The 27,634-nt window shown below is 42.2% G+C and overlaps 1 protein-coding gene across 1 annotated transcript; it reads right to left on the bottom strand.

Moving 5' to 3' along the window:
* Positions 1–6,441: 6,441 nt before the first annotated feature.
* Positions 6,442–26,713, bottom strand: TMEM65 (transmembrane protein 65). The gene is made up of 7 exons (XM_056854799.1): positions 26,540–26,713; positions 10,898–10,942; positions 10,217–10,284; positions 9,188–9,242; positions 8,229–8,271; positions 7,558–7,663; positions 6,442–6,794 (listed from the first exon to the last, which is right to left on the bottom strand). The coding sequence occupies exons 1-7, from the start codon at positions 26,655–26,657 to the stop codon at positions 6,699–6,701; spliced, it is 531 nt and encodes a 176-aa protein (XP_056710777.1). The 5' UTR covers positions 26,658–26,713; the 3' UTR covers positions 6,442–6,698.
* Between the last annotated feature and the right edge of the window lie 921 nt (positions 26,714–27,634).

Raw genomic sequence — 27,634 nt, 5'->3', positions numbered from 1 at the left:
CTTACGCACTGGTTTGTAACATTTGGGTTGGTCATTATATGAGGCATTACACAATTTTCATTCTTGGATTTTTCTGTCAACCTACAGTATACCTACACCCGTTGGGAATTACCAAATTTAACTACCTTTAGAAAAAGTCCTGTCCTGAGAAGAGTGTGAACTACAACCCAATCAAGAAAGTGCTTGTAACTGTATATTCCAAACAAGCTCATTCCATTGAGTTCACATCTCTGGCAAAGGATACCTGCAGCTGTTACAACTGAAGCTCCCTTGACAATTCAGAGCTGTAAACTAAACACCAGCAGGATAGGAAAGGGAACCCTTTAAAAAAAATGCTTCTGTCACTGTGCTTCTCACGTGCCTAATAAAGGTAATAAGCACTGTGAGGTTATCTGAAACAGCCATTTGTTGGGTGTGTGGCTTCCAGGGTCAATTGTATAACCATATTATTAAGCCCGGGAAAGTGCAAAAGTATTAAGGTTTTCAAAATTTAGGAATTAGTATGTAACAACAGGAAAAGAGGAAGACCCAACAAGAGATGGATTGACTCTATAAAGGAAGCCACACCCTCAATTTGCAAGACCTGAACAAGGCCGTTAAAGATAGGACATTTTGGAGGACTTTGATTCATAGGGTCGCCATGAGTCGGAAGCGACTTGACGGCACTTAACACACACACAGGTAACATTTTAGGCTACATCCCAGTTTAAACCAGCACTATTGGGGAAGGCACTGGCAAACCACCCCGTAAACAAAAGTCTGCCTAGTAAACGTCAGGATGTGACGTCACCCCATGGCTCAGGAATGATCCGGTGTTTTCACAGAGGACCTTCACCTTTTTTTATAATGTTATAAAATCTCAATTCAGCTTTTCATTAACACAGCTGTATATGAACAGGCTGGTTTTAACTCATTAAACAGCTTTTTACGTGTCATGTTACTTCTAAGTATGCTATACGAATGTATTGCTGATGCAGCCATAGGTGATCACAGCACACAACAATAAACAGATATCAGTAAGAAATTGGAGAAGCAAAAACCAATAATTTAATCAGACACAATACAGCAACTGGATATTGAAGACAGAAATAAGAATGACTAAAAGGCACTGAAGGCAAACAGAAAAATCAACACCTTTTGGGACTGAATAAAGAAAATGCTATGGTTGAGAGTTTTTTGGCTCGAATCTAAATATACTGGTTCTAGTAAACATCTGTATTATATGGTGAAGAGCCAGTGTGGTATAATGGTTTGACTTTAGTATCAGATTAGACAGGGGAATCCCAGTTCAAACCCCTATTCAGCAGTTAAGCTCACTGGGTGATCTTGGGCCAATGCCCAAACCTACTGGAGGAAGAGCAGACTAAACATGTAATAAGTAATTTAAAAAAATCAATACACAAATGTTCTTGGAGAAATCTATTAAAGCATAGCCCTCCCATTCAGCTGCTACCAGATCTTTCTCTTGAGACATTCTAACTGGAAGTTAAAAGCATAGTCCTTGTCTAATAAGAAAAGGCAATGAGTTATATAAGCTTTTAAGTGGAATTTTTTTTTAGGAATCAAACTCATTTGTTAACTCTTTAGTAGAAAATGCATTTCTGGACCAGCTTGATGCCGAAAGAGGAAAGCACATTTGAGGCAGATGTTGCCTCTTAATTTTGAGTAGTATTAGGATTCAGTGTTCGGGGGATAAACATGGAGAGATACAAAGATATGGGGGTTTGTTATATAAACAGTTGACTTGTGAAACTCTACTATCAGATTTAAGCTAATCAATTTATATTTTCCTCGCTTTGGTTTAATTTTGAATATTAATTCAGAGTAATAGAAGAGAACAGCACCGGGACCTTATTCCCCTATAAATTTGTACAAATTTTTAAACCACCGGATTAAGCCACCGGCATCATCACATTACTTCTGCTGCAAGGCAGCCTTGAATCACTCCGAGACAAAATGTTGCAGCAATGTGAGATCGACCAAGTTAATTCTTTGCAGAATAACGATGCTGCTCCTGTTAACTTCTTCCAAGATTTCCCAACTGAATTAAAAACTGAAAATTTCAATCTGCTACACTGCCATGTGCCCATTTCAATCTTTTAGGAGTCTCGAGCATCATACAGCCTAAGGAACAAGAGCTAAATGTCTCTTGCAGTATGTCAGGCAAATCAATTGTATCAATTCATTTCTACTCTTAAGAATGCCAAGGAAAGCAGGTAAGTAGCAGTCATCAAGTGTTAAGAAGTACAATGCCAAAGAGAATCTGAGACCCTTTCCACCAGGCTATGGAAGCAATCCTAAAATCTACTCAGAAGCATGTCCCAAGTCATTCAAAAGGACTTAACTCCCAGGAAAATGCACTTAGGATTGCAGCCAAGGAATCGGTCATACCCAGTGCCGCTTACACATCCTGCAAGTTTGCCCAGAGCATATAATCCATGCACAGAACTCTGTTAAAACAAGCCAGTTGTTCTCCCCACGCTTTATTTATGCTGCAACTGTTGCCATATTTTAATATACCGAACACATAAAACTGGATATTCAACTTAATGTTACTCAAAATTGTTTATCTACCACATGTGTTGCTGACACCAGAGGAAGGGGAGCGCAGACTCCTCCAGCTTTCCTAGTAAGACGAGTGAAGGAATTTCAGGAGGCATAGCTTTATTTCCTACAAAACAACTCTGCTGTACTAGGAACACTGCAGATGTATTATGAATACAGGATCCCTGCTGTTTGTATCTGTCCCCTTAACCCAATTCCACAACTACATTTCTGAGCCAAATGATTTTCGTTTTAGTCTTAGCCTATCTTTGGGTCAGCTCATGCCCCCAGATGTTTATCATCGTGTTCTGTGTATGAAAAACCAGACACACATAGCATTTTTTATCTTTTTCCCCTGCCCCTTTTCATTCCTAGTACTCCATTTGTAGAATATTCCGCTGATGCTGTGCTGCCTGGATTCTCTTACTGACATAGTTAATGGCTAGTTGCGTCACAATGTGCTCTATGAACTCTTGCTGGTATCTCCTACCACAATCCTGAATTTCTGCATTCTCATTTAGATGTACGCCTTTGGCACTAATGGCACTATTCTTACATGCCAATTAGCAAGCTAATTACTAAGATACTTTATAGCTATATTCAACTAGGACATTCATTTAATACAAAAAAACCAAGCTCATTTTTTATAAGATAGTTCTGTTTATATTTTCTTGTTAAAAACAGTGGTCACAATACAATAGTTTGACATACATCAACAAAATTCACCAGATTTACATGCACAGGCCAACAAACATTACTAAATGTGGCTTGTCTACCATATTTTGAAAATCAGACCTGTTGCAGATGTTGACATTTGGCTATGTTTTTGCTCTACTTGGTTCAACAAAATGTAAACTAGGATGAGTGTTCTACTCCAGTGAAGCTGTTGTCTATGTCCTAGATATTGTATCTATATCCAGGCAATATATAAATAGGGTGCCCTTGTATCAAATACAATACATATTAGGGATGTTAAGACAATTCTGAGAAAGGCATAAAGCAGATCTGCAGCTGAGAAGAGTCTGCAAAGCTAATTTGATACAAGCTGCAGTCCAAATAATTCTATACTCAGCATTTGGACTCAGCATTTAATATACCAGTCTACTGAAACTGGAAAGCATAAATTCCTGGGTGAAGGGTGTATTCCCCCCCCCCCCCACTAACAGCAAAATGTGCTCCTGGACTTCCTGAAGAAGGAAAATGCAGGAAAGCTCTTGGAGGGGAAGGCTATGGCACCCCCTGCTTCTCTACTCCAGATCATATCCTCCATTCATCACTTTAGATGTTCAGATTTACTTACCCAGGTCTGACAAATGCCTACTTTGACCCAGAAAAACAAGTTGTCCCCTGGTATTGTTAACTAAGTTATATTCAACTACAAGGTATTCTAATGAAGGGGTACAAGATGAATATTTTCCAGTTCCAAAGGCGGCTTGTGTTGCATAATGGTTACAGTATTGGACTAGGATTTGAGAAATCAGGTAAAAATCCCTATGCCAAGAAATTTGTAGATTACCTTACACCAGTCGCTTTCCTTCAGCTTAAGCTGTTTCACTGGGTTGTTGTGAGAATAAAATGGAGGGGAAGATAATCATCTGTGCTGTCCTGAACTCCTTGGAGGAAGGGTAGGGACTAAAAACTCTTATAATCATTAAGGCACTTTAGTTTGTCACCAAGTTGTTCAGCTCTTGTAATATGCCTTGAATTTGGAACTGTAGGATTAAAGTAATGGAGGTTCGGCCCTAACCATTACACTTATAAATAAATGTTGAGATTGTCAATTCAAAAGTACATTTAAAAATCCCACCTTGCTAAATAGATACTACTTTTGCTAGGTACGCATTGGGCTGTCAATTTTTTTACTGACCTCTATAGCTGTATGTGTAACAGGCAGCTAGATGCATAGGTCCTAGCAGATGAAACACCTCCCATCACTTGCAACAAAAAGCTTCACCTGCTGGTTTCTATAGATGAAGAGCCATCCAGGCAAGCTTTTCTCCCTAATCAGTTGGCAATCCCGGGCACCAACAGTATTTGTACTACTCACTGCAGTCACAGGTCAAAAACCAAAATTCTGAACCTAAACTACAGAACAAGTGGAATTAACAGTCCCATCTTTATTGTACTTATTCAGAGGTGCCACCAAGGTTGGTCTGACTTGCTTTGTGTTGCACCTTAAGTGTGACAATGCATAAGGCAACATGCTCATGGCAGATGGGGGAAGAGAAGCTGATGACCATACACTCACAGTTACAAAAAAGCCATGGTTCCATAGCGTTAGGCCTGCCTACATGATTAAAAATCTAGGGTGCCAAACTAATAGCATCATATAATACATATGAAAGAGAGACTTTGCCTTAGTGGTAGAGCATCTGGTTTGCACAAAGGTGGTCTCAGATTTAATCCCACACATCTTCAGTTAAGAGGATTGGATTCTAACTGATGTGGAAGATCTTGACCCAAGAGTCTGGAGTCGTGCTACCAATCTGAGAAGACAATGCTGATCTTGATAGTCCATTAGTCTGACTCAGTGTAAAGCAGCTTCATGCGTTCATACAGTGGGAGGACCTACCTTTTCCTTACAGACAGGAATTCAGTCTTGATTACGCTACTTGTTGGTTGTATGTTCAAAAAGGAGGATATTTCAATGCCATGCTTGGTTATCCATCAGTCACAGCCCAGCAGAGACTAAAGTCCTCCACCAAAGTTCCAAATAAATGATACATTGGATATTTATTGAACATTGAATATGACTGTAAACCAATAAGGCAAGAAACCCTTATGTCCTAATAAATGAAAAGTAGACAAGTTTATTTGTGCGAATTACATTCTGCAAATGAGATCCACTCATCCAGATGAAGACAAATTTAGACAAAGATGTCCAAGACACACCCATAATAGTATTCTTCTCCAGTTAGTATTAGAAAGGTCACCAAAATCATTACTTTGAGTCCCTAAAGCAGGAAGCCTATTTTCACACCATCAATTCGAGACTTAACTTTGTGCGCTTTAATCTCCCACTCTTATACCACATCTAAATCCATGTCCCTAGAACATTATGCTGTACATTATCTGCCTTCACCTTTTAAGTGCGCACAATGCACAAACCAGAGGGCTCTCTTCAGCAAACCAGAGGACCTTCACGCTGTCAGAGGTGAGATTCCAGGTCAATCTGCCTTCAGTTTACATATAAAAAGATCCGGGCAATGCAACAGCCGGCTCCCGTGTTCAGAAGGACAAGGAAAGATGGCAGCAAAAACTACCCAATCTAAAACCTTGTCGCAAACATAAACTGGGTGATAGAGCTCATAAAAGGAAACACAAGTGAGCAGGCTTTGCCGTGAATTGCCAAAGAAGCAAGACATTTTGCATAGCTTCCCAAATCCAACCACTGGGCAAATTCCAATTTCCCAATTTGCCTCGCTTGCACATTACTAAATGAGATCGACATTAATGATCCCCTGATCTGTGGTGCCATTTTGATAACCCCAGGGATGCATTCTGAGCTACGGAATTTCGATAGAGGCAACATGTGAAACGGGTTTATCTGTAAGAAGCTGAACAGTCTCCGCAGTAAACTGTTTTGGCAAATATCCTAGCCAAAAAAAACCTATTTTAAGCAGTGTTTTGTTTAGACTGATCTCATTTTGGGTACACATTGCACAGCTGGCAGCTCAAGAAAATTAAGAGCAGCAGGAGAGCGAAGGCGTAATGTCCTAGAGCCAGCTCTCACCAAACTTCACGGAAAAGTCTGGAAAGGAGGGCCTGATGAGCAGCGAGGGCAACTTGAGTCATGCGTTTTACAATCGGTGAGGAAATATGCAAACCCCAAAACCATACAGTACATGGGTGGCAGGCATTTAGTGTAATAGTGCTGGTCAAGGATTGCCACAGAGAGAAAAAATGGTAAACGTCAATGGCCAGTGTAAGTAGAACACACACCAACGGTTTACATTAAAAAAAGGAAAACCCCTTATAAAAAGATGTACTACGACAAAGCCACACAATAAGTTAGTGTTTCCATGAAACGGCATGCGGTTTTGTTCCCCATTCTATACAACATTACTGTCTGCTAAACCCTAAATATTTTTTGACAGCGTAACTGTATAATTGAGGTACATTATTTTACATTTGTATAAGCATTTGTAAAAAGGTTATTTTTTCTCTTCCAGTTTTTTTTCTTCGTCTTTAAAGAAGAACAACGGAAACATTCCTAAAAGGCAGCCAATGGCCACTCCAATGGCCTTACCCTGAAAAGAGGGAAAAAAAGGAGAGGTCATAATTGAGTTGTCAATTACGAGCCAGTTCAGATGCTGAAGGTCTTGTAACGCATGTGGGGATCCTCCTGCCCACCTCCATATGAAAGAGGTGAAGTGTACGTGAGACAGATGCCCAGTTTCCAAGGTCCTTCTACCTACAAGTCAACATGGAAGTAATTTACGTTGTTGATAGCCTCTGTTCCATAAACAGAAGCAGAACGTTCCTGCAATCATGGAGGTAGAAATATCTGGGAAAGTACAAGCTGCAACTGAGAAAAGCATTCAGAAGTAAACTGTTGACTGGAGAGTCCTCATCAACCCAGTTTGAGACTCATGACACTGGTCGGGAGTCTGCAAGCAGGACTGTGGAAGGTCAGGAGGAAGGAAAGCCCTCACATCTGTGTACCTTTCCTAGCCTCATCATCATCTAATCATGTTTTCCCTTCTGCTCCCTTGGAGCCACTAAAGCTCCTTCTTGCTGCAAAATGTGTAAATGTTCAAAGACCCACATTTGCAAAATTGATTTTCTCTACAATTTGATTTGGGCGCAAAGGCTGAAGTCAAAACTCATCTACAGATCCTACTAAGGCCATTATATCCTCTGAGAAAGCTAGAGGCAGAACTGCAAGGCAGAATTTAGTACTTTTTGTTTCTTCCAGCCGACTGACAGATTAGAATGTTGCTGCCTCACAATGCACATCACTAGCTGGCAATCTGACGTACCACAGCAACAAATAGCAGAAATGACACTCACCACGTGTGCGCTAACACGCGTTTGCCACATGTCAGCTTGTTTGGGCGTTAATTCGGGAATGGAGAGGCCCAATCTGGAGGCAAGAGCTTCAACATAGCCTGCAAGGCTGAGATAAAACACAACTATTTTGAATACAAAAATCTGAATACACATTAGATACAGTGCGCTCAAGTTCTTTGGGTTGGGGGAAAAGCAGAAAATTATACACTGCTACCTGAAAGTCTTTATTGGTGGAAAGTGCTGTCAAGTCACAGCTGACTTATGGCAACCCCATAGGGTTTTCAAGGCAAGAGACATTCAGAGATGGTTTGCTATTGCCTGCCTCCGCCTGGGCTGAGAGAGTTCTGAGAGAACTGTGACTTGCTCAAGGTCACCCAGTAGGCTTCATGTGGAGGAGTGGGGAATCAAACCCATTTCTCCAGATTACAGTCCGCCCCACTTAACCACTATACCATGCTGGCTCAATTGCCTAGCTAGCACTATGGTAAGTATGGACTCAAAAAGCTATACTTAATGCTATTACATAAGGAGTTACTCAGTACAGTTTATAGGTATCTATATCTGACTTTCACCTACATCCAACTTTGATCAAAGGAAAATGGCATTTCTCTATACTCAAAAACACCATTGCATACGATATTAAATACCTAAAAGATACGATGACCACTTACCCCAATCCGGCTAAATCCGAAACAAGATTCCCCAAGGCAGCAGCTAATATTAGAGAATCACAAACATTACATGAAAGAAATATTAAACAATATACTACATAAACGCTATGGGTTTTTAAAAGTCTAACCATCTAATACTTCAACATTATACAAAACAAATGTTCAGGATGGCATTTCTGTAGAGGGATTAAGACTGTAGTAGAATGAAATAGTTCACCTTTATAATGAGACTGCTTTGTAGTTTTCTGTCATGATTATTGTAGGTATCATCTTACTTTTACTCCCACCTTTGTAACTTTACTTTCTGCATTGTTTATAATACACTTAGCCTTAGCCAGTTTGCATAGCTTTGAACTCTAATCCTAGTCCTATTGCATTGTTCACTGAATGTCTTACACTGACTGACTGCAGTGTTCTATATTCTGTTGTCCACTCTGAGTCTCAAGTAGAAAGGCAGGACTGAAGTCAAAGGGTTGCTGTGTTGGAGCTTGAGTCAAGCAACTTTTAGCGACTGGCATTCTAAAACTAGTTTTATTTTTAGGGGTGTATTAACCATGTTGAGGAAGCAGTTTGATTCTTAAATTATATTTTTAAAAACTATTATTACTAGTTTGCTGGTTTGCCTTCAATTTTACTGTCAGCCCATATAAAGAGAAAAGGGATCTATTCAAACTACAAAACTTTTGATTTCCATAATTAAGAGAGTTATCAGAAATACATTTCCTTTTAGCATCATGTGAACTAAGATGGAAACTTCTCGTTGATGCTTTCCATATGATAAACAAGCAGATGAGGGAAATCCACTCCCATTATTAATTCAATAATCTGTAACACGCTTGTGTAACTTGTATGTGTATGGGGGTGCCAGATTATTCCAAAATCACCTATGTACATATTTTACATACCTTTAACAATTACTTAAATACTGAAATAAAGATACACATAAGCACACTACTTGCCTGCCATAGTAGAAATTCCAAGGACAACTCCTATTGATAATTCTATTTGTGTGCCCTGAAAATAAAAGAAAAATAGTTCAATACAAAAGTTTCACTGCCTTACTATAAACTGACTAGGTTAAAAGAGTTTTGCTTACTTGAGGACTGTAGGTTCCTCTCCCCTCTCTCTTGGAAGTCCCAAAAGGCACCATGTAGAGTACTAATTTGCTATCTATCCCAAATACATGAGCCAGCATGGCGTAGTGGTTAAGAGTAGTGGTTTGGAGTGGTAGACTCTGATCTGGAGAACCGGGATTGATTCCCCACTCCTCCACATGAGCGGCGGATGCTAATCTGGTGAACTGGATTTGTTTCCCCACTCCTACACATGAAGCCAGCTGGGTGACCCTGGGCTAGTCACAGCTCTCTTAGAGCTCTATCAGCCCCACCTACCTCACAGAGTGTCTGTTGTGGGGAGGGGAAGGGAAGGTGATTGTAAGGTGGTTTGATTCTCAAGGGAGAATCAAGTGGTAGAGAAAGTCGGCATATAAAAAACCCAACTCTTCTTCTCTTCTTCAAATGGTGCACTGTTATTATTTATTAAGTTCATACCCTGCCCTTTCCAACACTGCTGGGCTCAGGGTGGCTTCCAGCATATTAATATAATACAAAATACAATACCATACAAAAGCATAAATATCAGCATAAAAACATACAATAAAACAAACAAACCCAATTTAACAGACATGGCACCAATTTATAACTATCTCCAATAGAATGTCCTCACCAAGGAGGCTGGCCAAAAATGTAGTCATGAAGGCCAATGTCTCCAGGAGGCCCACCGGCCCCAGGCCAAGAAAAAAAGCAGTGGCAACGGGATGGAGACAGGTTGGGAAAAGGGGAAGGAACAAAAAGGGTGGGAAAGGGGAAAGGGAAAACAGGGAAGGAAAACCAACTTCACATCTGTTTACTGCTTAGTGAGCTAAAAATGGAAACCCACTAGAACCTCATACAACCAGCATCTTTGAAACCAAGAGTAATGTGACTTACCGCAGCAATCATAATTGCATTATCCAAAAATCCAAACCCTACAAAAGGTATTGCATTATGGAAAAACACTAGAAGAAACAGACAAAAGCATGTTTGAGAAATCATTTCAAAAAAACGCAAGTAATCCAATCTCTCCTATGCATAGAATTATATTGAGAAATCTACATCCAAACCAGCCCTTGGAAACCTGATCCCAGAAGCTAACTGGGCCAGGATGTATCTGGACAGGAATTATTTACAGAAACAACCATATAAACTGGGTGTCAGGATTGTTTAATGTACACAGGCCAGTTTTCAGGGAGTTTTCATACAATCCTGTCCCCAAAAAAACAACAACTGGTCCTATCCTTAACAGCCTTGCTCAGGTCTTGCAAACTGAGGACCATGGTTTCTTGTCCTGCAAAAAGTAATGTGCTAATCATTACAATGATTAGCACATTACTTTTTGCAGGACAATTACTCAGCTCAAACCCAACCCCTTTCTGACTACTATATATTACTCTTCCTACACACTTGACACTGAGAGACACTGTCCTTCAGTGTTACTCCTCTGAAGATGCCTGCCACAGTTGCTGGCGAAACGTCAGGAAAGAAAATTCCAAGACCACGGTTACACAGCCCGGATAACCTACAAGAACCAATTTCCTACACATTTACTATTTTTAAAGAATAGGAATTTACCATGTTTCAGCTGTCCAGTGGACGGTGGCTCAACCTCCAACTTCTCTAGAAAAGTAAAAACAGGTAATTAAAAGCAAGATAAATATATTTGGATTGTCATTCCACCCTATAAGAGCATAATTTAAGGGGACAAGATACATATGTTTCCAAAAAAGGTAAAAATTGAGAAGTTTTCGTTTCCTAATCTAAAACTGAAGAAAAAACCATGATAGGGTTTTCTAATTTGAAGAGGAAAAAAAAACATGGAAAGACAACCCATTTAGACAGTCTACATATGAAGACTGAAGGATAATCTTACCGCAGGTTAGTTTCTATAACTCAAATCCATCAGTTCATAACACAGTACACAGTAGTTCTCTCTGCAACCTGTCTGTCAAGGCATAGCCAGCAATTCACTTGCCAGGATACTTATCAGGACAGTGAAAGCTTTAAACACACTAAGAGTGCAATCCTGAAGCTGGGAGGGAGATCCGTGGCAGCTAGGAGCAGTGGAGCCATGCTGCCTCCTCAGAGGCTTCCTGGCTGCTGTGAAGCCTAAAAAGGCAGTTTTTAAAATTAAAAAAAGAAAAAATGGGGGCATGCCCCATTGAAAACACCAAGGCGGCACCCTCAAAAAAAGGTAGCACAGCCCCACCGCCACTCAAGGGTCGTCCCTGGGGTGAAATGGCCGTGGAAGCTACCTAAAGTCAGCTCCACCCCTGGGAAAGCCCCCCCCCCCATGCCAGTGCCCTGCCAGCATGGTTGCGCTGGTGGCAGGGGCTGGTGATGCCTGGACACCGGCATGTTTGCTCCACTTCGGCATATGTGCAGCGTTCTTCTCTCCCCATCTCATCCACAAGGCTCCAGTTATCAGGACAGAGGGGGTAAAGTGCTCCACCCTCCTCTTCTGCAATACTAACAAGGCTAAATTTGAAGAGATGAGTACAGAGCATTATCAGACACAATGAGCTCTTCTGCCATGACTAAGAAGTGGCCAAGAGATCCAACCTGCCAAGTTCCAATACATAAATGAGAAATGGAAGCAGTTACCATGAATGTGCCAAGAGATATGTCCTACAGTCTTCGTGATGAAGGAGCCTAGGACACAGCTCAGCTCATAGGCTGCAGTGATTTTCTTCATTCACCATATATTAGTTACATGTACTGTGACTTGCTTCTACTGAGGTAACATCCAGCACTGTTCAAACAGCCTGTGTTTTATTACTGTACAGAAAACCAACTCTGCATAAATTTAGCTTGAAATTAAGGTGTACACGGACAATAGGACCAAACCAGAATTATTTTTATCAGCAGCAAAGAAGAATGCATTTCAGATCTTTGAATTTGGACCCGTAACACAGACAAAAATTTAAACTGTAAAATCTTGATCAGAATAAAGGTGCCTTCATTTCTGACAAGTGTATCATAGGACTAGGAGCTGTACCACAGCTTTTGAGATCTGAAGAAAAATAGCATAATCAAAAGAAAAACACATTAACCCAGTGTTTATGGCAAATAGAGTCAACCCAGACACTCAAGTAACTCTTAGCTTCCTGATTCAAATCTTGTTCAGAAAAAAAGCAAGCTGCTTTAATTCTCAAGGGGAAAAAGTGTTGAAAACTGCCCCAGAACACTCAGAAACCTCAAGTTAAAGAATTCTTAATCTGTGTATGAACACATCCTTGTTTGTGAAGCATGCAACTCCAGAACTTTGAGGGAATTGATTCTTCAGCTGATGGCAGTTAGGAGAAAAGCCATTTTTCTCCCAAACATTTCACATAAAACTGCACATTGGAGGCTGTTCTTTACAGCAGGTAATGGGTATAACGCCCTGACCTGGATGGCCCAGGCTAGCCTGATCTCGTCAGATGTCAGAAGCTAAGCAGGGTCAGCCCTGGTTAGTATTTCGATGGGAGACCTCCAAGGAATACCAGGGTTGCTGTGCAGAGGAAGGCACTGGCAAACCACCTCTGTTAGTCTCTTGACATGAAAACCCCAAAAGGGATCGCCATAAGTCGTCTGCGACTTGAAGGCACTTTACACACACACACACACACACACACAATGGGTATAACACACACGCTGCTCTCTGCCATCTTATTCAAAGATACTGAATTAGAGTTTGGATGGGAGGTATCTTAGGCAATGCATACCAAATAGTGCATACAAGGTTGCTGTTGTTGAATAGGCTAGAATAGATTACCCTGATGCAACATTAACACTATAAGCACCAAATTCAGTGATGAATGCTGCAGTCACATACTAAAAACTGCAGAGCCATTACTAAAATCAATGAAACCTGTAGGCAGTCACTGCTTAACATATACTAAAGTTAATGCAAGGTATTTCATTGTACGCATCACAACTGGGTTTGCTTAGCGCTGGCTCAACATCTTATTTATTTTATATCTGAAAGTTAAATTGTTCACAACAGTAATTCAGCTGCATAAAACAAATAAAGCTTCATTGGACATAAGAAAGTACCGCTTTTACACTTTTAATCCCCTTCCCCCATGAACAAACATAAGGTCAACCAAGTTCATCCTTTCACACGGCAGTTTCTCAGTTCAGTTTTAGAAGCTCTTTCATAAATCTAGTTTAACTGCATTTAAAGAGTAGGATCAAAAATTTGTTCAAAACATTTAACATCCAATCTGAAAATATCCGAGTCTAATCCCAACACCCAATTTTTGGAGGCTAACATTGTTTTTAGAAACCTCGGTCCGAGCGTAACTCCTTAACACACAAACTTACACATAATTTTGACAAAGCAGTATAAAGGAATCCAACTGAGAAAACACAAGCTACACCAGCCAAGAAAACTGGCAAGCAGCAGTAGAGTATGGCAGGATGCTATTGGAATTCATCAAATTAAGTATAGATCAGCACTATTTAGACAGTTAAGTGCCCGCATAATGGAGAGAGCACTGCAACATACTGGAGAGAGCACTACAAAAATCATCAATATGTTCTGAATTAAAGCTGAAAGAAAAGTATGCTTGAGAATTCCGAACATCTGTTAAAACATTCAGGCGACAAGAAGAGAATTAGAATTCAGAAAATAAAATGCACAACAAGGCAGAGAAAAGACAAGGCACGTCTTTACCATTTTGCTTGGAGGTTACGGCCCTATCTGAAAGGCTTTTAAAAAATTAAGACTGCGAAGGAAGGCTTCCTTCATACATCATTGCTGGCTAAATCAGTAAACTGGTAGCAATAAAAAACACTGTGGTTATTGTGCACACACAACATAAATCATACTTCTCGGTACAATTTCTAAATAGGCAGTGCACTGGTTTTATCTATGTCATCAGTTCCCTCACGTCTCCACAAATGACAGATTAAATGAAATAGGAAATTCACCCTTCATATAAGGCCAGTTCAGATAACACACTGACCCTATGAATGATAGAAGGCACCTTACCTCCCTGTCCAGCTGCTACACTGGCATGGCCTTAATTTCTGGTATTCTTGACACACTATAGCACACACTTCAGCGCGCGCACAGGTGCCATGAATGCAGCAAAAACCTACATTTAATCAAGGAGTTCATTCTCTCTCTTTTTTTCTGTCAAGTTGCAGCAGACCTATGGCAACCCCAGAGTCTTTTCAAGGCAACAGATGCTCAGAGGTGGTTTACCATTGCTTGCCCCTGCATAGCAACCCTAGACCTCCCTTGGTGGTCTCTCATCCAAGTACTAACCAGGGCTGACCCTGTTTTGCTTCTGAGATCTGATGAGTTCAGGCTAGCCAGGTCACCCTCTTAGTTGGTGACAATATATACCAAATTACACAATAAGCCAACACACACCTGCTGGTATCAGAATCGGGGCCAGCATACTAGACAAGCAGAGAGGCTACGCCACCACTCTCCTTCCTGCTCCATACCACATACCAGGCCAGCATATAGCCCAAAATGGCCAGAGACATTTAAAGTCAGGGAAATAACTTCAACAAATTCAGCTTTCTGAAAAACATTCTCCAGCACAGGAGAAAGTTGGTGCATTATAGGGATGTGCTTTTGAAGATTAACGCACCAAAATCCATAACCAATGCACTGTTCTTTAACACAGCTACATAACTAACCTAAGCTGAAAAATTAACATTCAGATATGGGGAAAAGTTTGTTAATTTTCTGTATTCTAGCACCTCACAGGCACTGTTGCAGTTTGAAGGCGTGGGAAGAGCAAGTCAACAAATAATGTTAGTGACAGCACATTGACCCAAGTACTTTACCTACCCTGCCACTAAAAAAAAAAGGTACTGTTCCTGTGCACAGTGGATCAGATCCTATAACTGTTTACCATGGATTCCTCTATAGACTTCCTTCAACAAAGACTGGCTTGTCTGCAACTGAGGAAACTCTTCCCCACCAAAGACATTCTCCACTGGAAAAGCCTTTCTCCCTTGAAGGAAAAGTTAAAGTTAACAGAAGAGAATAATAGGATCCCCCTCAGTTGAAGGGAGTGAAGTCATAGGATCCAACACAGCGCTTCTGCCAAACAAGGAATGTTTTGAGATCCAACTACCGTATATACTCGCGTATAGGCCGAGTTTTTCAGCCCAAAAAAAGGGCTCAAAAATCCCAACTCGGCCTATACGCGGGTCAATACGGTAGGTGGAGGGAGGGGGGAACTTACTGCTGCCGTGGCCACGGCCACCGCCTTCAGCGAGCCTTCCCCCGGGGCAGGAGCAGCCTCAGAAGACTCCTGCGCGCTGGGGGGGGGCCGCCTTCAGTGGGCCTTCCCCCAGGCCAGGAGCGGCCTCAGAAGGCTCCTGCGCACTGGGGGGGGGGCGCCGCCTTTAGCGGGCCTTCCCCCGGGCCAGGAGCAGCCTCAGAAGGCTCCTGCGCGCCGGGGAGGGCCCGCCACCGCCGTCGCCGCCTTCAGCGCAGCTTCCCCCAGGCCAGGAGCGGCCTCAGAAGGCTCCTGCGCGCTAGGGGGGGCCTCCTCCTCCAGCGGGCCTTCCCCCGGGCCAGGAGCGGCCACAGAAGGCTCCTGCACGCCGGGGAGGGCCCGCCGCCGCCGCCAGCTGATCACTGCCTCTCCTGGTAAGTAGGGGGTTCAGGGGCTCTTCCCCTTCCCCCCTAGGGTGGCGCTGGGGTCGGGGTGGGTCTTTAGGGCCCGGGAGGCCGGGTGGGAGGGCGACCTGGGGGTTGTATAAGCCGACCCTCTGTTTATACGCGGGTGCCTAATTTTTCCCCATTTTGGGGGTGAAATTAGGCACCTCGGCTTATACGCGGGTCGGCTTATACGTGAGTATATACGGTAAGCAGAGCATCCACTATTTTTCCAACCATGTTAAGTACTCTAAACTAAGACTGTGGCCACTTATGCAGGAGTATTTAGTTCACAGTCCCTGCTGGACTGCTTTGAGGCTTCTTTTGCATTATTCATGATTTTACCAACCTTCTTCGCTCTGGTCTAGTTCTTCCCCGCAGTTCTAGGATCCGGTTTTAGGATGAATTTAAATACTCCTTCGAGGCAAGAGCAACACAAATTCCCCCTATTTCCATGCATAGCTCTTAACTTCAGGTTTCTCTCCCCATGCTCATTTTGGCTTCTCCCTTCCATCCAACCCCTTCCCTCAAAGCAAAGCACAAAAGAGGAACTTAAACCTTCATGAAATGTGCTGGAAGACACTGAAGAAGGCTGCAAAGGTTGGAAGAAAGGTGGGGAGGAATACCCAGCAAAAGCACACGCAGTCCCTTTAAGAGCTGATCCGCCCCCTCCAAGTAAGCTGCAACAAGGCTAGGTGTGTTTATCAGCTGTTTTTTGATGTGTACTGCTATTACTTTGCAACTGTTAAGCTGAGGGACTGATTTCCTACTTGCCCTCTTGGGGTACCAATGTAAGTCTCTGTGTCAGCTGAGAAACCCCACCTTTCCTTTTGAATGTGCCAGTACTTCTCTGCGCCCACTTGGCCCTCCTTCCTGTCTTCTAGAGTTGCAGGCCTGGAGAGGTAGTTGGCTAGTTAACCAATAAAATGGGAACACTTTTTTCTTATTTGTTTCCAGAGATGACCTCTTGGGTGGGGGATACAGTCCCTGAGAATTTCATCCCAACTGAATGAGGAAATACAAAGAAAGCTGGAGATTCCTTCAATTGCCTATAAAATAGGGATACTTTCCTATCAGCCCAACATTTGGCAAGCAGGAACCTACTGCTGGATACAATTTCTGAAAACTTCATCCTAATTTTTTTGGGGGGAGAGTTAATCTGGAAATGTGTTTCTTATTGTGCTGGATAACTCTGGTCAGGCCTGATTCAGATATAGGTGTGCACTTAAGAAACCCTAGGCGTCTAATTAGCTTTCCTGTACCAAATCATTTAACTCCTAGACTAGGAGGTATGACACCTCAGTAATGCTATAAATTCATTCTGGGTGTAGTACACAAGTACATACTATTAGATAAATCTCTGTTTCCATTCTAAGCTTTTTATTAAAGCATAGTTACTGTGTTCTTCACGGACTAAATCCATAAAGCATTATAATATTCATCCATCACAGTTAGAGAATTAAAGGAAAGCAATTACATGTCCATAACAGTTTTTAACCACCAAACGTAAGCAGGTCACAGGCAAGGAACCCCTCCTGAGAAGAAGCTCCTGATCAATGCAATTCCCCACATTTATAGGATTTTAAAATCAGTTCTTATCATAGCTAACTGTCCCACTTGATAAGGGCACACATTCTTGGCAAAATCATTTTAAAACTTCGTACAAGGTTATTTTTACTCAAAAGACCTTCTTAAAATATATAAAAATGTTAGTTCATTCTTGCCACTTTTTATCTTAAGAATATTTAAAAATAGTTATTACAAGTTTCTCATAGGAATACATCCTTTGGCCCTCATCCAATACTTCCATCCTTGAACCATATCTTCACTTCTGTGAAGTTGGACATTCTTGCAATTCTCAGATGGTTCTGCACCTGGGCCTCAACCAACTGTACCTACTGATAATGGGTTAGGTAGCTTCTAATCTATACAAGGCTATATAATTATGTTTCTACTTTATCTTTTCTTCTTCAAAGCTTCTATTCTGGGTCTCTAGACTCCCTTCTTGGCATGCTTCCCTAACAAGGCAGGTTTGTTTTGCTTATGTGTACTGTAACACCCTCTATGATCTTTCTGGTCAAGTCCAACAACTGTTCCCCTAACATTTCTGGCCATATTCATGACATTATCCAATGGAAATGAATAGACTAAATATGTGCAATTGACAAAAAAATGAATAAAATTACTAAACAATGAAATAATACAAATAAAACTTCTTATATACCATTATTCTACTGCTTTTACTCAGAACATTCATGCTTTTAATACAGCAATACCTCCTTTAACACTAGTTGTTTTTCCCTGAAAGCACAATGCTAAGTGAAGTAGCTCTGTATGAGGTATTGATAACACTGAAGGAGGTGGCAGTCAACAGCTGACTGGCCCAACAGGCCCCTGTTCTGGAACATTCCAGGAAGCCTCTCCGATTCACCTTCCTTGTAGGGGCTTCCTCGCACAAGAGCAGCAGCCCCTTCTCTGTTAGTCCCGCTGAGGCCTCATTCCTAGCTTTGCAAGTCTCATAGAACTTCGATGTAGTTGGGAGGTGGTCATTTCACTCACAGAGGTGCTGCATAATTTCCAGTCCAGCCGTATATACTTTTGACAAGATTAATTATATTGCAGAGCTGCAACCCTGTGCCCTCCCTTGTATTTTATTTTTAAAAGTACTATGATTAGACAGCTTTGTAGGAGGTTTTACTGTATATGTAGTTTCACAAACCAACTGAATTAGTATCCATATTCCTGAATCCCCATAGTACTTCTGAAAAGGTAAAATTCAACTATTTTAAAATACAACTACATTCTGCTTGAGAGGCTGATGGATTGAAGCCTTAGGCACATGCACACAGACTCAAAGCTCCAGCCAAGTAATGTCTTCATATGTCTGTAAGGGTGAGATGGATTGGCTCTATAAAGGAAGCCATGGCCCTCAGTCTGCAAGATCTGAGCAAGGCTGTTAACGATAGGACATTTTGGAGGACATTCATTCACAGGGCTGCCATAAACTGGAAGCAACTTGATGGCCCTTAAAACACACAGACAAGGGCACAAATGGCTAGTCTTTTTCAAGACAATCATCTAATAACAAGCCCCAATGTTATGGTTCTGTACTGATGAAATCAAAATGACCACTTGCATTTCTGTTAGCAGAACATGCCAGGTTACTCACGACAAGCAAAAAAGAAGGTTTACCATACCCCAATTGCCAGCTGGCTCAGGTGGCGCTACCTGCTTCATGGCCATCTCAAATGGTACCAGTGGTTTAGGAAACCGGGATGCTGAAGTTTTCCAAACATAAGAAATCAATCACACTAGCTTGCCTTTTATCACTGAAGTATTTGCAGTCCATTTTCATCTATAAATGTCTAACAAATGAAGAACAGTTTATCGATGTGAAATCCAGTATATTTCACCAGAGCAACAGACATTTTAAGACAGGTTAATCTTAGACATAAGTAAAACCTGAAGGTTTGGGCTTTCAGTGTTTCCAAAAAATGTTCAGACTATTGAGCGCAAAACAATTCTAAGCATGTTCACGTGGAAGTAATTCCCAAAGAGTTTAATGGGACTCCATAGTAAGCAATGCAGCCATAGCTTACTTTTCAGCTATATCAATCATTAGACTGAAAAGAATATTATCCCTTCGTTCCCCACCCCTCCCCACTTTACCTTCTCCCAGTTGCTGTTTTTGTTCAATGTTCTATTCTGCTATGGATGTCTACACCCAGGATCTAGTGCCTTGGGTTGCTAGGCAACAGCACTGTACAGACTGATCTTTCAGGATCTCAGTCAACATTCTTCACTTAAAGGGCGTTTCAACCCTCTCGTTCCACTTTTTAACTTCTCTCACAGGTTGTATCTCATCATGTTATTCTGGTTTTTGCTGTAAATACGTATTCATTCATTCACTTTTTAACTTGATTTTTCTGCAAAATAAAGGACCTGAAGAACAGCCTAATCCCTTATGAACCTACTAAACCACTGCGGTCATCTTCCAAGGCCCTACTTTGAGTGCCACCACTTTCTAGAGTAGGTGGGTGGCAATCCAGGAGAAGCCTTCTTGGTAGTGCCATCAAAACTCTGAACTCACTCCCCTGGGAGATTCACCTATTCTCTTTCTTTCGCATTCTTCTGCCAGTGGGTGAAGACTTTATTGTTTCATTTGGAGTTCTGTCTCAGTGATCCCTTCTTCCTACCCCATTTTAATTGCTGTTTTTATGTTTTTGCATTTATTTTAGCTCTATTATTATGATGTGTGTTGGTTGGTTTTAATGGTTTTTAAGATGTAGTTTTATTATGAGTGTTTTAATTTGTTACCATGTTGGGGGCCCTTATGAGGAAAGAAAAGGTAAAAACATTGTAAAATAAGGTTCAGGTTTTTCCCCCGCTCTGTACATGGCCACATTGCATGCATTTTTACCTGCATTATGGGGCCATGTCCAGAATTAGATATATTTAATAGATGAGAAGCATCTGTTGGGAAAATGATAAGTGTAGAATGTTTTGCTAGCACAGAAGTTGAAGACTTGGTAGTCCGTAAGTATAGCTAACAGTTCAGAATAATTTACAATAATGAGATAATACATATAATATATATCTTTCTCAGCCATCTAGATCAGTGGTTCCCAACCTTTTTTTGACCAGGGACCACTAGGACTTTTTTTGTTCGGTGCAGGGACCCCAAGGTTCAAAATAAAAATTCAGAGAATTTGAAAATAAACTTTAATCATAACTGTTAGTTAAACATTAAGCTTAGAATAATATTTGAATATATATTTTTCTAATAGAAAACTTGTAATTGAAAATATTAATTTATTATGGGTTTATAACTTTGTTTCGCGGACCTTAATTTAGTTCTCGCGGACCCCTGGGGGTCCACGGACCCCTGGTTGGGAACCAGTGATCTAGATTATGCCACAGGAAGAAAGGCAACACAATTTAAATATAGTAGTTTGTATGTTAATTTCCAAATCAATCTTTCTCCTAAGGCTGAAATAAATTTTAATAGTAGGTCTGAACACTGTGCTAGTCTTCATCAGAAATTATTTCTTCAAGAAAGCTAGCTAGAAATATGTTAACATACCAGGGAGAACTCAGAAAATTATTTGTCCTTAAAATGGATCTTCACAATAAGCATGAGTAAAGCGGTTATGGCACAATGGTAACAGCTGAGAAGTAAAGGTACGCTAGGGGTCAGTGAAACATCCTACCTGGATCCACAATGCAGATGCTGCTTGCCCAGTTCTCCACAGAAGTGATATACCCATAGACTTGTTTAGCATGCCAGCTCACAGATACTTTGTCAATCAGATGTGATATTTTATTTTAAAAAACAATTAACACTCCTCTACCTAGTTTCCTAGAGGCTATTCTCAAACTAGGCTTTTAAATAGCTGCTTCCATGTGGTAAGATTAATTTCAGTCTTGTACCCTTGTTCCTGGGTGGGGCTCTAGCCCCTCACTACTCACCATCTTTACAGCAGGATGCTCATTCTTACATTTATAAAAAGACACCCATATTACCTTGGGCCCACACTTAGAAAGTGCCATGTCATGGGAAACAATGCTCTATCATACCACTCTTAAAATACTGATTACTTTCAGCAACTTCAGTCAGCTTGAGCGATACAATGGATCAAGACTCTTATTTAGATCCTGACTAGCATTACAGCATTAACTGCAGTCTACCTCCTGTTCCTTCACATACAAAATACAGCTCCGAGTGACAGTACCGCATGTCCATTTGAGTTTTTAATTACTGTACTATGATTCTATTTTAGAAATAAAACAAAGCCACCTTCTGCCTACCTAGAACTTGCTTAGTGCTGATAAAGGATCCTTCAATGATAAACAGAATTGTAACTGGTTGTCTATATATGGTTACAACCATATATGCGGGGTCACAAAGACAGTTGCTGGATGTACAACACACGGGCACTACCACTCCCAAAAGCTATTTACACATCATGGAAAACTTTGAGGGGGAAGGAAAGAATTCCCACTTCCCCGTTTCCCCTGGCATGGCCAAAGGGGCAAGTTTCACTTTGCACCAGGCTTTGAAAACACACTGAACTTGCAAGAATTTATTGCTGCTTCTAAGTGTCCAAAGCCTGATATGATGTAAAAAGAACGAATCCCACTTCCTACAAATCTTTAGTCATGTGCCAAAGAGCTTGGCTGATGGGAAGGGCAGGGAGGAGGGGTATGAGTAATGGCTGGCTACTTCAGCCAGATAGTTTGAGGGCCATTGCCTGTGTGTACACACTGCATTTTGCAAATCTGATAAAGCAAGAGACAACTCTTGAAGCTTCTGCACATCCGCTGAAGTATTATTAAAAGGAAATAATACATTCTGGCAAAGATCTGAACATGGCTTCCAAATGAAGACAACGCACCATTTCAAAATTAGCAGCAGCTTTGTTACTTGTGTAATTCAAATTCTTGCTCTGAGCCATTGCCATCAGGTTTCATTTAACAGACTATTTTTTACAGAACCACAAAGCAGAACTGATTCCTCGCATACTAGAACTATCATATGAATAGTGCAGCTGTTGGTTTTTTAGCTAATCTAAATTAGAAATCCTTACATTGTGTGATCTTTTGAACCAATGCTGTTGTGCTCCTTTTCAGTCAATGGGAGAACAAAAACGTTTTTCTAGAAGGTTGTAACACATGTCAAGGCAGTCATTGTACCCAATTTTGCACCCACCGTCACAGAAACACTAGTGGAGCATCAAATCAAAGCACAGTCAAAATAGTAACTGTTTCAGTCTGCCAAATAGTCACAGAAACTAAACACACAACATCTAAGGTAAATGGATACTTGGCAGCCTTCACTAGAGATTGGCTGAAGTGCTATGATATCATGAATATGGGAGGGGGGGACAGAGCTGCCAAGCACTCGGGCTTCACTTTATGCAAATCAGCAGTGAGACCCCCTATGCATGCCCACGTGAAACAAAAACAACTTGCAAGTGGAGGACCGGGCAGAACTGACGTGGAAGGCTGACAGAAGCTTCCAACAGAAAGAAACAGATACTGACAATCAGCCAGGATCCAGTAAGAGCTCAACTACAAGTTATAGTCTGAGAGTCCTTCTGCAAGACTGGCTGCCAGGATTGTATGATAAAGGAGGAGAATGGTATGCAACGTTCCTTTTGCCCAGAGGGGAGTAAAAGCAACTTAAGGGTGCTTCTCCCAACAACAGAACAGTGGAGGGGAAAAAATTAAATTTTCCACCTCCCTATGCCATTTGCTTTCTTGATAAAACAATCCTGGCAAAAATTATACTGTAGACCCTAAGAGACCTTATAGTAGTCATCCTCAAACAATTTTATTTTGGTGGCTATATGGAATGCAAAGTAGTAAAATAAATTATTCAGAAATCTGCCTGTCACACAATGCCTGAACTAAGATTATGGTTTCTTTTCACACTGCAAGACTACTTTTTTGCACCCTTAATTTCTCCATGTATAGTTGTTATTGAGGAATGACCCTTTACAAGCTCATGCATAAATATCCCCCCCACTACCCTGGCAAACACCTCACAGATTTAGCATCTGGTGAAGCAGATAAGCGAAGAAAGCTCATGCTGTCAAAATAAAAAATTGCACTAACCGTAGTCTAAAAGGTACAACTGAATTTGCTTTGAACTGGTCTAAAACAGGCTTTGCTTTGAACTGGTCTAAACCTAAGCAAATGATGGGGAAAGAAAATAGGAAGTCTATCCAGCTAAAATCAGAGTCTGAAGAAAGTCAGTTAAAGGACTCACCCTTTGATAGTGTCACAAGCTGAATAACCACAGTCTAGAGATATTTTAGTCAGATAGTATCAATGAGAAAGAATGTATGGCGAAAAGGTGAAGATAATCAGCTTGAGGATCTATTCACATACTTCAGTGTACTGAAGTGTCTGAGAGACAGTGTACTATAGAGCTTAAGAGTGTTGGACGACAACCTGGGAAATGAGAATTCAATACCCACTGTGTCATGAAACTGACCTTGGGCCATTTGCTTTCTCTCAGCCTAACCTACTTCACAGGTTTGGTGAGAGGATAAAACAGGGAAGGAAAAACCCATGTACAGGGCCCTAAGTGGAAGGGTGGGATAAAAATATATCAAACAGATCATGTCCTGATTCACAGTAAAGGAGTCCTGTGTAGGAATGAGATTTTAGTACACCCTACCAAATGTTGGCAAAGCAACATTGTAGTAGAAAACTAAAAGCTATTCCTACACAGGGCAGCTTTATAATATTACTTCTTAAGCAACCAGACCTTTGGCCTATCAAGGTCAGTATTGTCTCCTCTGACTGGCAGTGGAGCAGTTCTCTAGGTTCATGTCACCTAATACAAGACCCTTTAAGTAGAGAAGATGGAAACGGAAGCTGGTGCATCTCCCCCCCCCCCTCAAGTTACCATGGACTGAGAACCCACACCTACAGAATTTTCCCTATCTAGTGTAAACCCAAGATTGTCACATAGCCAGGTCTTGAGGGTCCTATTTGGACATCATACCTTTTGTCATGGAACATCTGCTCTCAAAGTACTATACATAGGAGCATGAATTAAGGGGAAAAAACACTTCTACATGCAAAGATGGTTTATTACTTCATATAACCCTACTGCATAGCTTTAGCCATAGTGAGTAAAATGAACCTCCATATACAGAGGCAGCAAACCTCTGAACAGCAGAACTAGGAGGCAGCATCACCTCTGTGGCCTGTTTGCTGATGCGCTAGGGCAACAGTTTGGCCACTGTGTGTAACAGTATGCTGGCCTAAATAGACTAATTTAATCCATCAGGCTCTTCTTATGTTCATGTCTTCTAAGGACCTAGCAATTTCCCTTTACTTTATTGTTCAGAGGGAAAAACACCAGACCTCAAGACAATTTGACAGCCGTATCTTCTGAACTGGTGGCCTTATCCTCTCTAACTCTACAGACACGGGGGTTGGCAACAGCTACTCAGTGCTCAGGAAAAGCCATATTGTATGGATTGAGAGACATAATCACTCAGTATGTTCCAAGGGCTGCACCCTGGCACAGAAAAAAAAGAGGGCAAGAATTCCAGGACTGTGCGCCAACTTAAGTGAATGCCAAGGGATAGCCACAAACTAAAGTGCACTTAGCTTGGAGTTTAGCCCCATCAATCTGGACTGAACTGACATTTCGCATAACCCAAGAGAAAGTTGCTCTTTCTTTGACTCTGATTACTAAATGACATGTGATGCTGAAGTCCTGTGACTGGAACTCCATTATAATTTAGTGCTTAATAGCAATTGTCATGGAGGAAAGGAGAAGAATCGGCTTGGGTTTCCTTTTTTTTAAAAAAATTCTCCCCCTCCACACATTCCTCATATCACAATTTTTTTTAAAGCCCATAACAAAGATCTAAAACTCTGGTGGGAGAAGAAATCGGGTACCTACAATGTGCTAATTCCAGATGGGGAGCTATGTTACCCAAGGCAGCACAACCAAATAGGAGCACAGCAACTGGGGAGGGGCAGTAGCTCAGTGGCAGAGCACCTGCTTGGCATGCAGGAGGTCCTAGGTTCAATCCCCAGCGTCTCTAGTTAAAGGGACTAGGCAGGTAGGTGATGTGAAAGACCCCTGCCCGAGACCCTGGAGAGCCGCTGCCAGTCCAAGTAGACAATGCTGACTTTGATGGACCAGGGGTCTGATTCAGTAGAAGTCAGCTTCACGGTTTCACGCAAGAGCCACTGCCAGTCCGAGTAGACAATGCTGATGTTGACGGACCAAGGGTCTGATTCAGTAAAAGGCAGCTTCATGGGTTCAACTGCCCAAAAAGTAAACCTCAATTGCATAGCAAAACTGGAATATCGTGCTGCTTACTGGGCTGCTTAATTCTTTGCTGATCATTCACAGTGGGCAGCCGTGTTAGTCTGTCTGCAGTAGTAGAAAAGGGCAAGAGTCCAGTAGCACCTTAAAGACTAACAAAAATATTTTCCGGTAGGGTATGAGCTTTCGTGAGCCACAGTGGCTCACGAAAGCTCATACCCTACCAGAAAATATTTTTGTTAGTCTTTAAGGTGCTACTGGACTCTTGCCCCACAAAAATATTTTCTGGTAGGGTATGAGCTTTCATGAGCCACAGCTCACGAAAGCTCACACCCTACCAGAAAATATTTTTGTGGGGCAAGAGTCCAGTAGCACCTTAAAGACTAACAAAAATATTTTCTCATACCCTACCAGAAAATATTTTTGTTAGTCTTTAAGGTGCTACTGGACTCTTGCCCTTTTCTACTAAATCCTTGCTGAAACTCTTTTGCTAAGTTAATTAATATAATATAATTAATATAATATATATAATTAATATAATATAAGTTAATTAATATTATATATATATATATATATATATATATATATATATATATATATATATATATATATATATCTCGACGATCCAAGAAGAGGCCCCCGTTGAGCTCCAATGTTGATTTTGTTGATTCCTCCACCAGCTTCCAAGAGTCCGGCTTCGAGGAAGGAGAAAGGAAGGCTCCCAAGGCCCGAGGGAGGGAGGGAGGGAGAGAGGGAGGGGGCAGGTACCCCCCTCCCCTCCAGCCCCCCAACCCCCTCCCCTTACCTTGGGCGATGGCGATGGACTCGAACCGGTGCAGCTCGCGCAGCAGGCAGCTCCGCTCGGTGGAGTGGAGGCTGTAGATGAAGTCCCGGGCCCCCTGCGCCGTGTTGAGCGCCTCCATGGGCTCTTTCTTGGGGTGGGTGCCCAGCGGGCGGCAGAAACCCCGCGGCCCGCTCCCGGGGCGCAGGAGGCGGCGGCGGCAACCGCAGCCGGCGGTGCTGAGGGGCCGCCGCGCCGGCTGGAGCCCGAGGCGGGCCGCGGGGCCGCCGGGCCCCAGGAGGAGCGGCAGGCGGCCGCCGAGCCACGTCGACATGCCGCCCCTTTCAGCGCCAGGCCTCGGGGCGAGGTCTCAGAGCGGCTCCGGGCAGCCGCGGCATCCTCCTCCGTCGGGGGCTGGGCGTTGCTCGCCGACAGGCTCCTCGTTCCCGCCTCAGCCAGGCAGCGGCACAACCGCTCCCCTCGCCAGTCAGAAAGAAAAAGCCGCGGCAGCGGCGCCGCGCAGGCGCGCCGGTCGAGGGGGCCCCGCCTCCCCGCCCTTCTTTCCACCTATCCGAAGAGAGAGAGCCGGTTGCCTACACGCACGCCCCGCCCACCTCCCCGCCTCTCTCCTTCGGGCGTACGGGGTGAGTGGCAGGCGGCGGGCCACGCCCAACTCCTGGGAAGGCGGCGCCCTCTTCTCCTCCCCACCCCACCCCCCGCGCTCTCCAGGAGGTAGAATAACGGCTCACGGACACCTGGCCGGCTCTGACAGATCTCAAGGAGTGGAGCCAACCAATCAGGGGACAGGGACCGTCAGGGATCTCGCCCTGTCCTCTCTCCTGAGAGACGTTCAAGAAGGAGGTTGCCTGACAGGCGGCTTCTGGGTCGCGATAAAAGTTATTCTGGCTCCTTTTTTAAAGCTAGGACTATTGGAATTATTTTTTTATTTTATCTATGTCATTTTTTTAATTTATTTTTTATTTTTAATAACATAAAACAAAACAAAAAAATACAATAATGATAATATAAAAAGAATTTAAACAAGAAAATACAAAAGAGTATCTATCTATACTAATTAATACATTCATAGTTACAAAATTATACGGTTCAAAAAGATAC

Source organism: Euleptes europaea, chromosome 8 (assembly GCF_029931775.1).
Source record: "Euleptes europaea isolate rEulEur1 chromosome 8, rEulEur1.hap1, whole genome shotgun sequence".
Taxonomy (NCBI): Eukaryota; Metazoa; Chordata; class Lepidosauria; order Squamata; family Sphaerodactylidae; genus Euleptes; species Euleptes europaea.
This window is presented reverse-complemented; position numbering and strand designations above follow the sequence as displayed.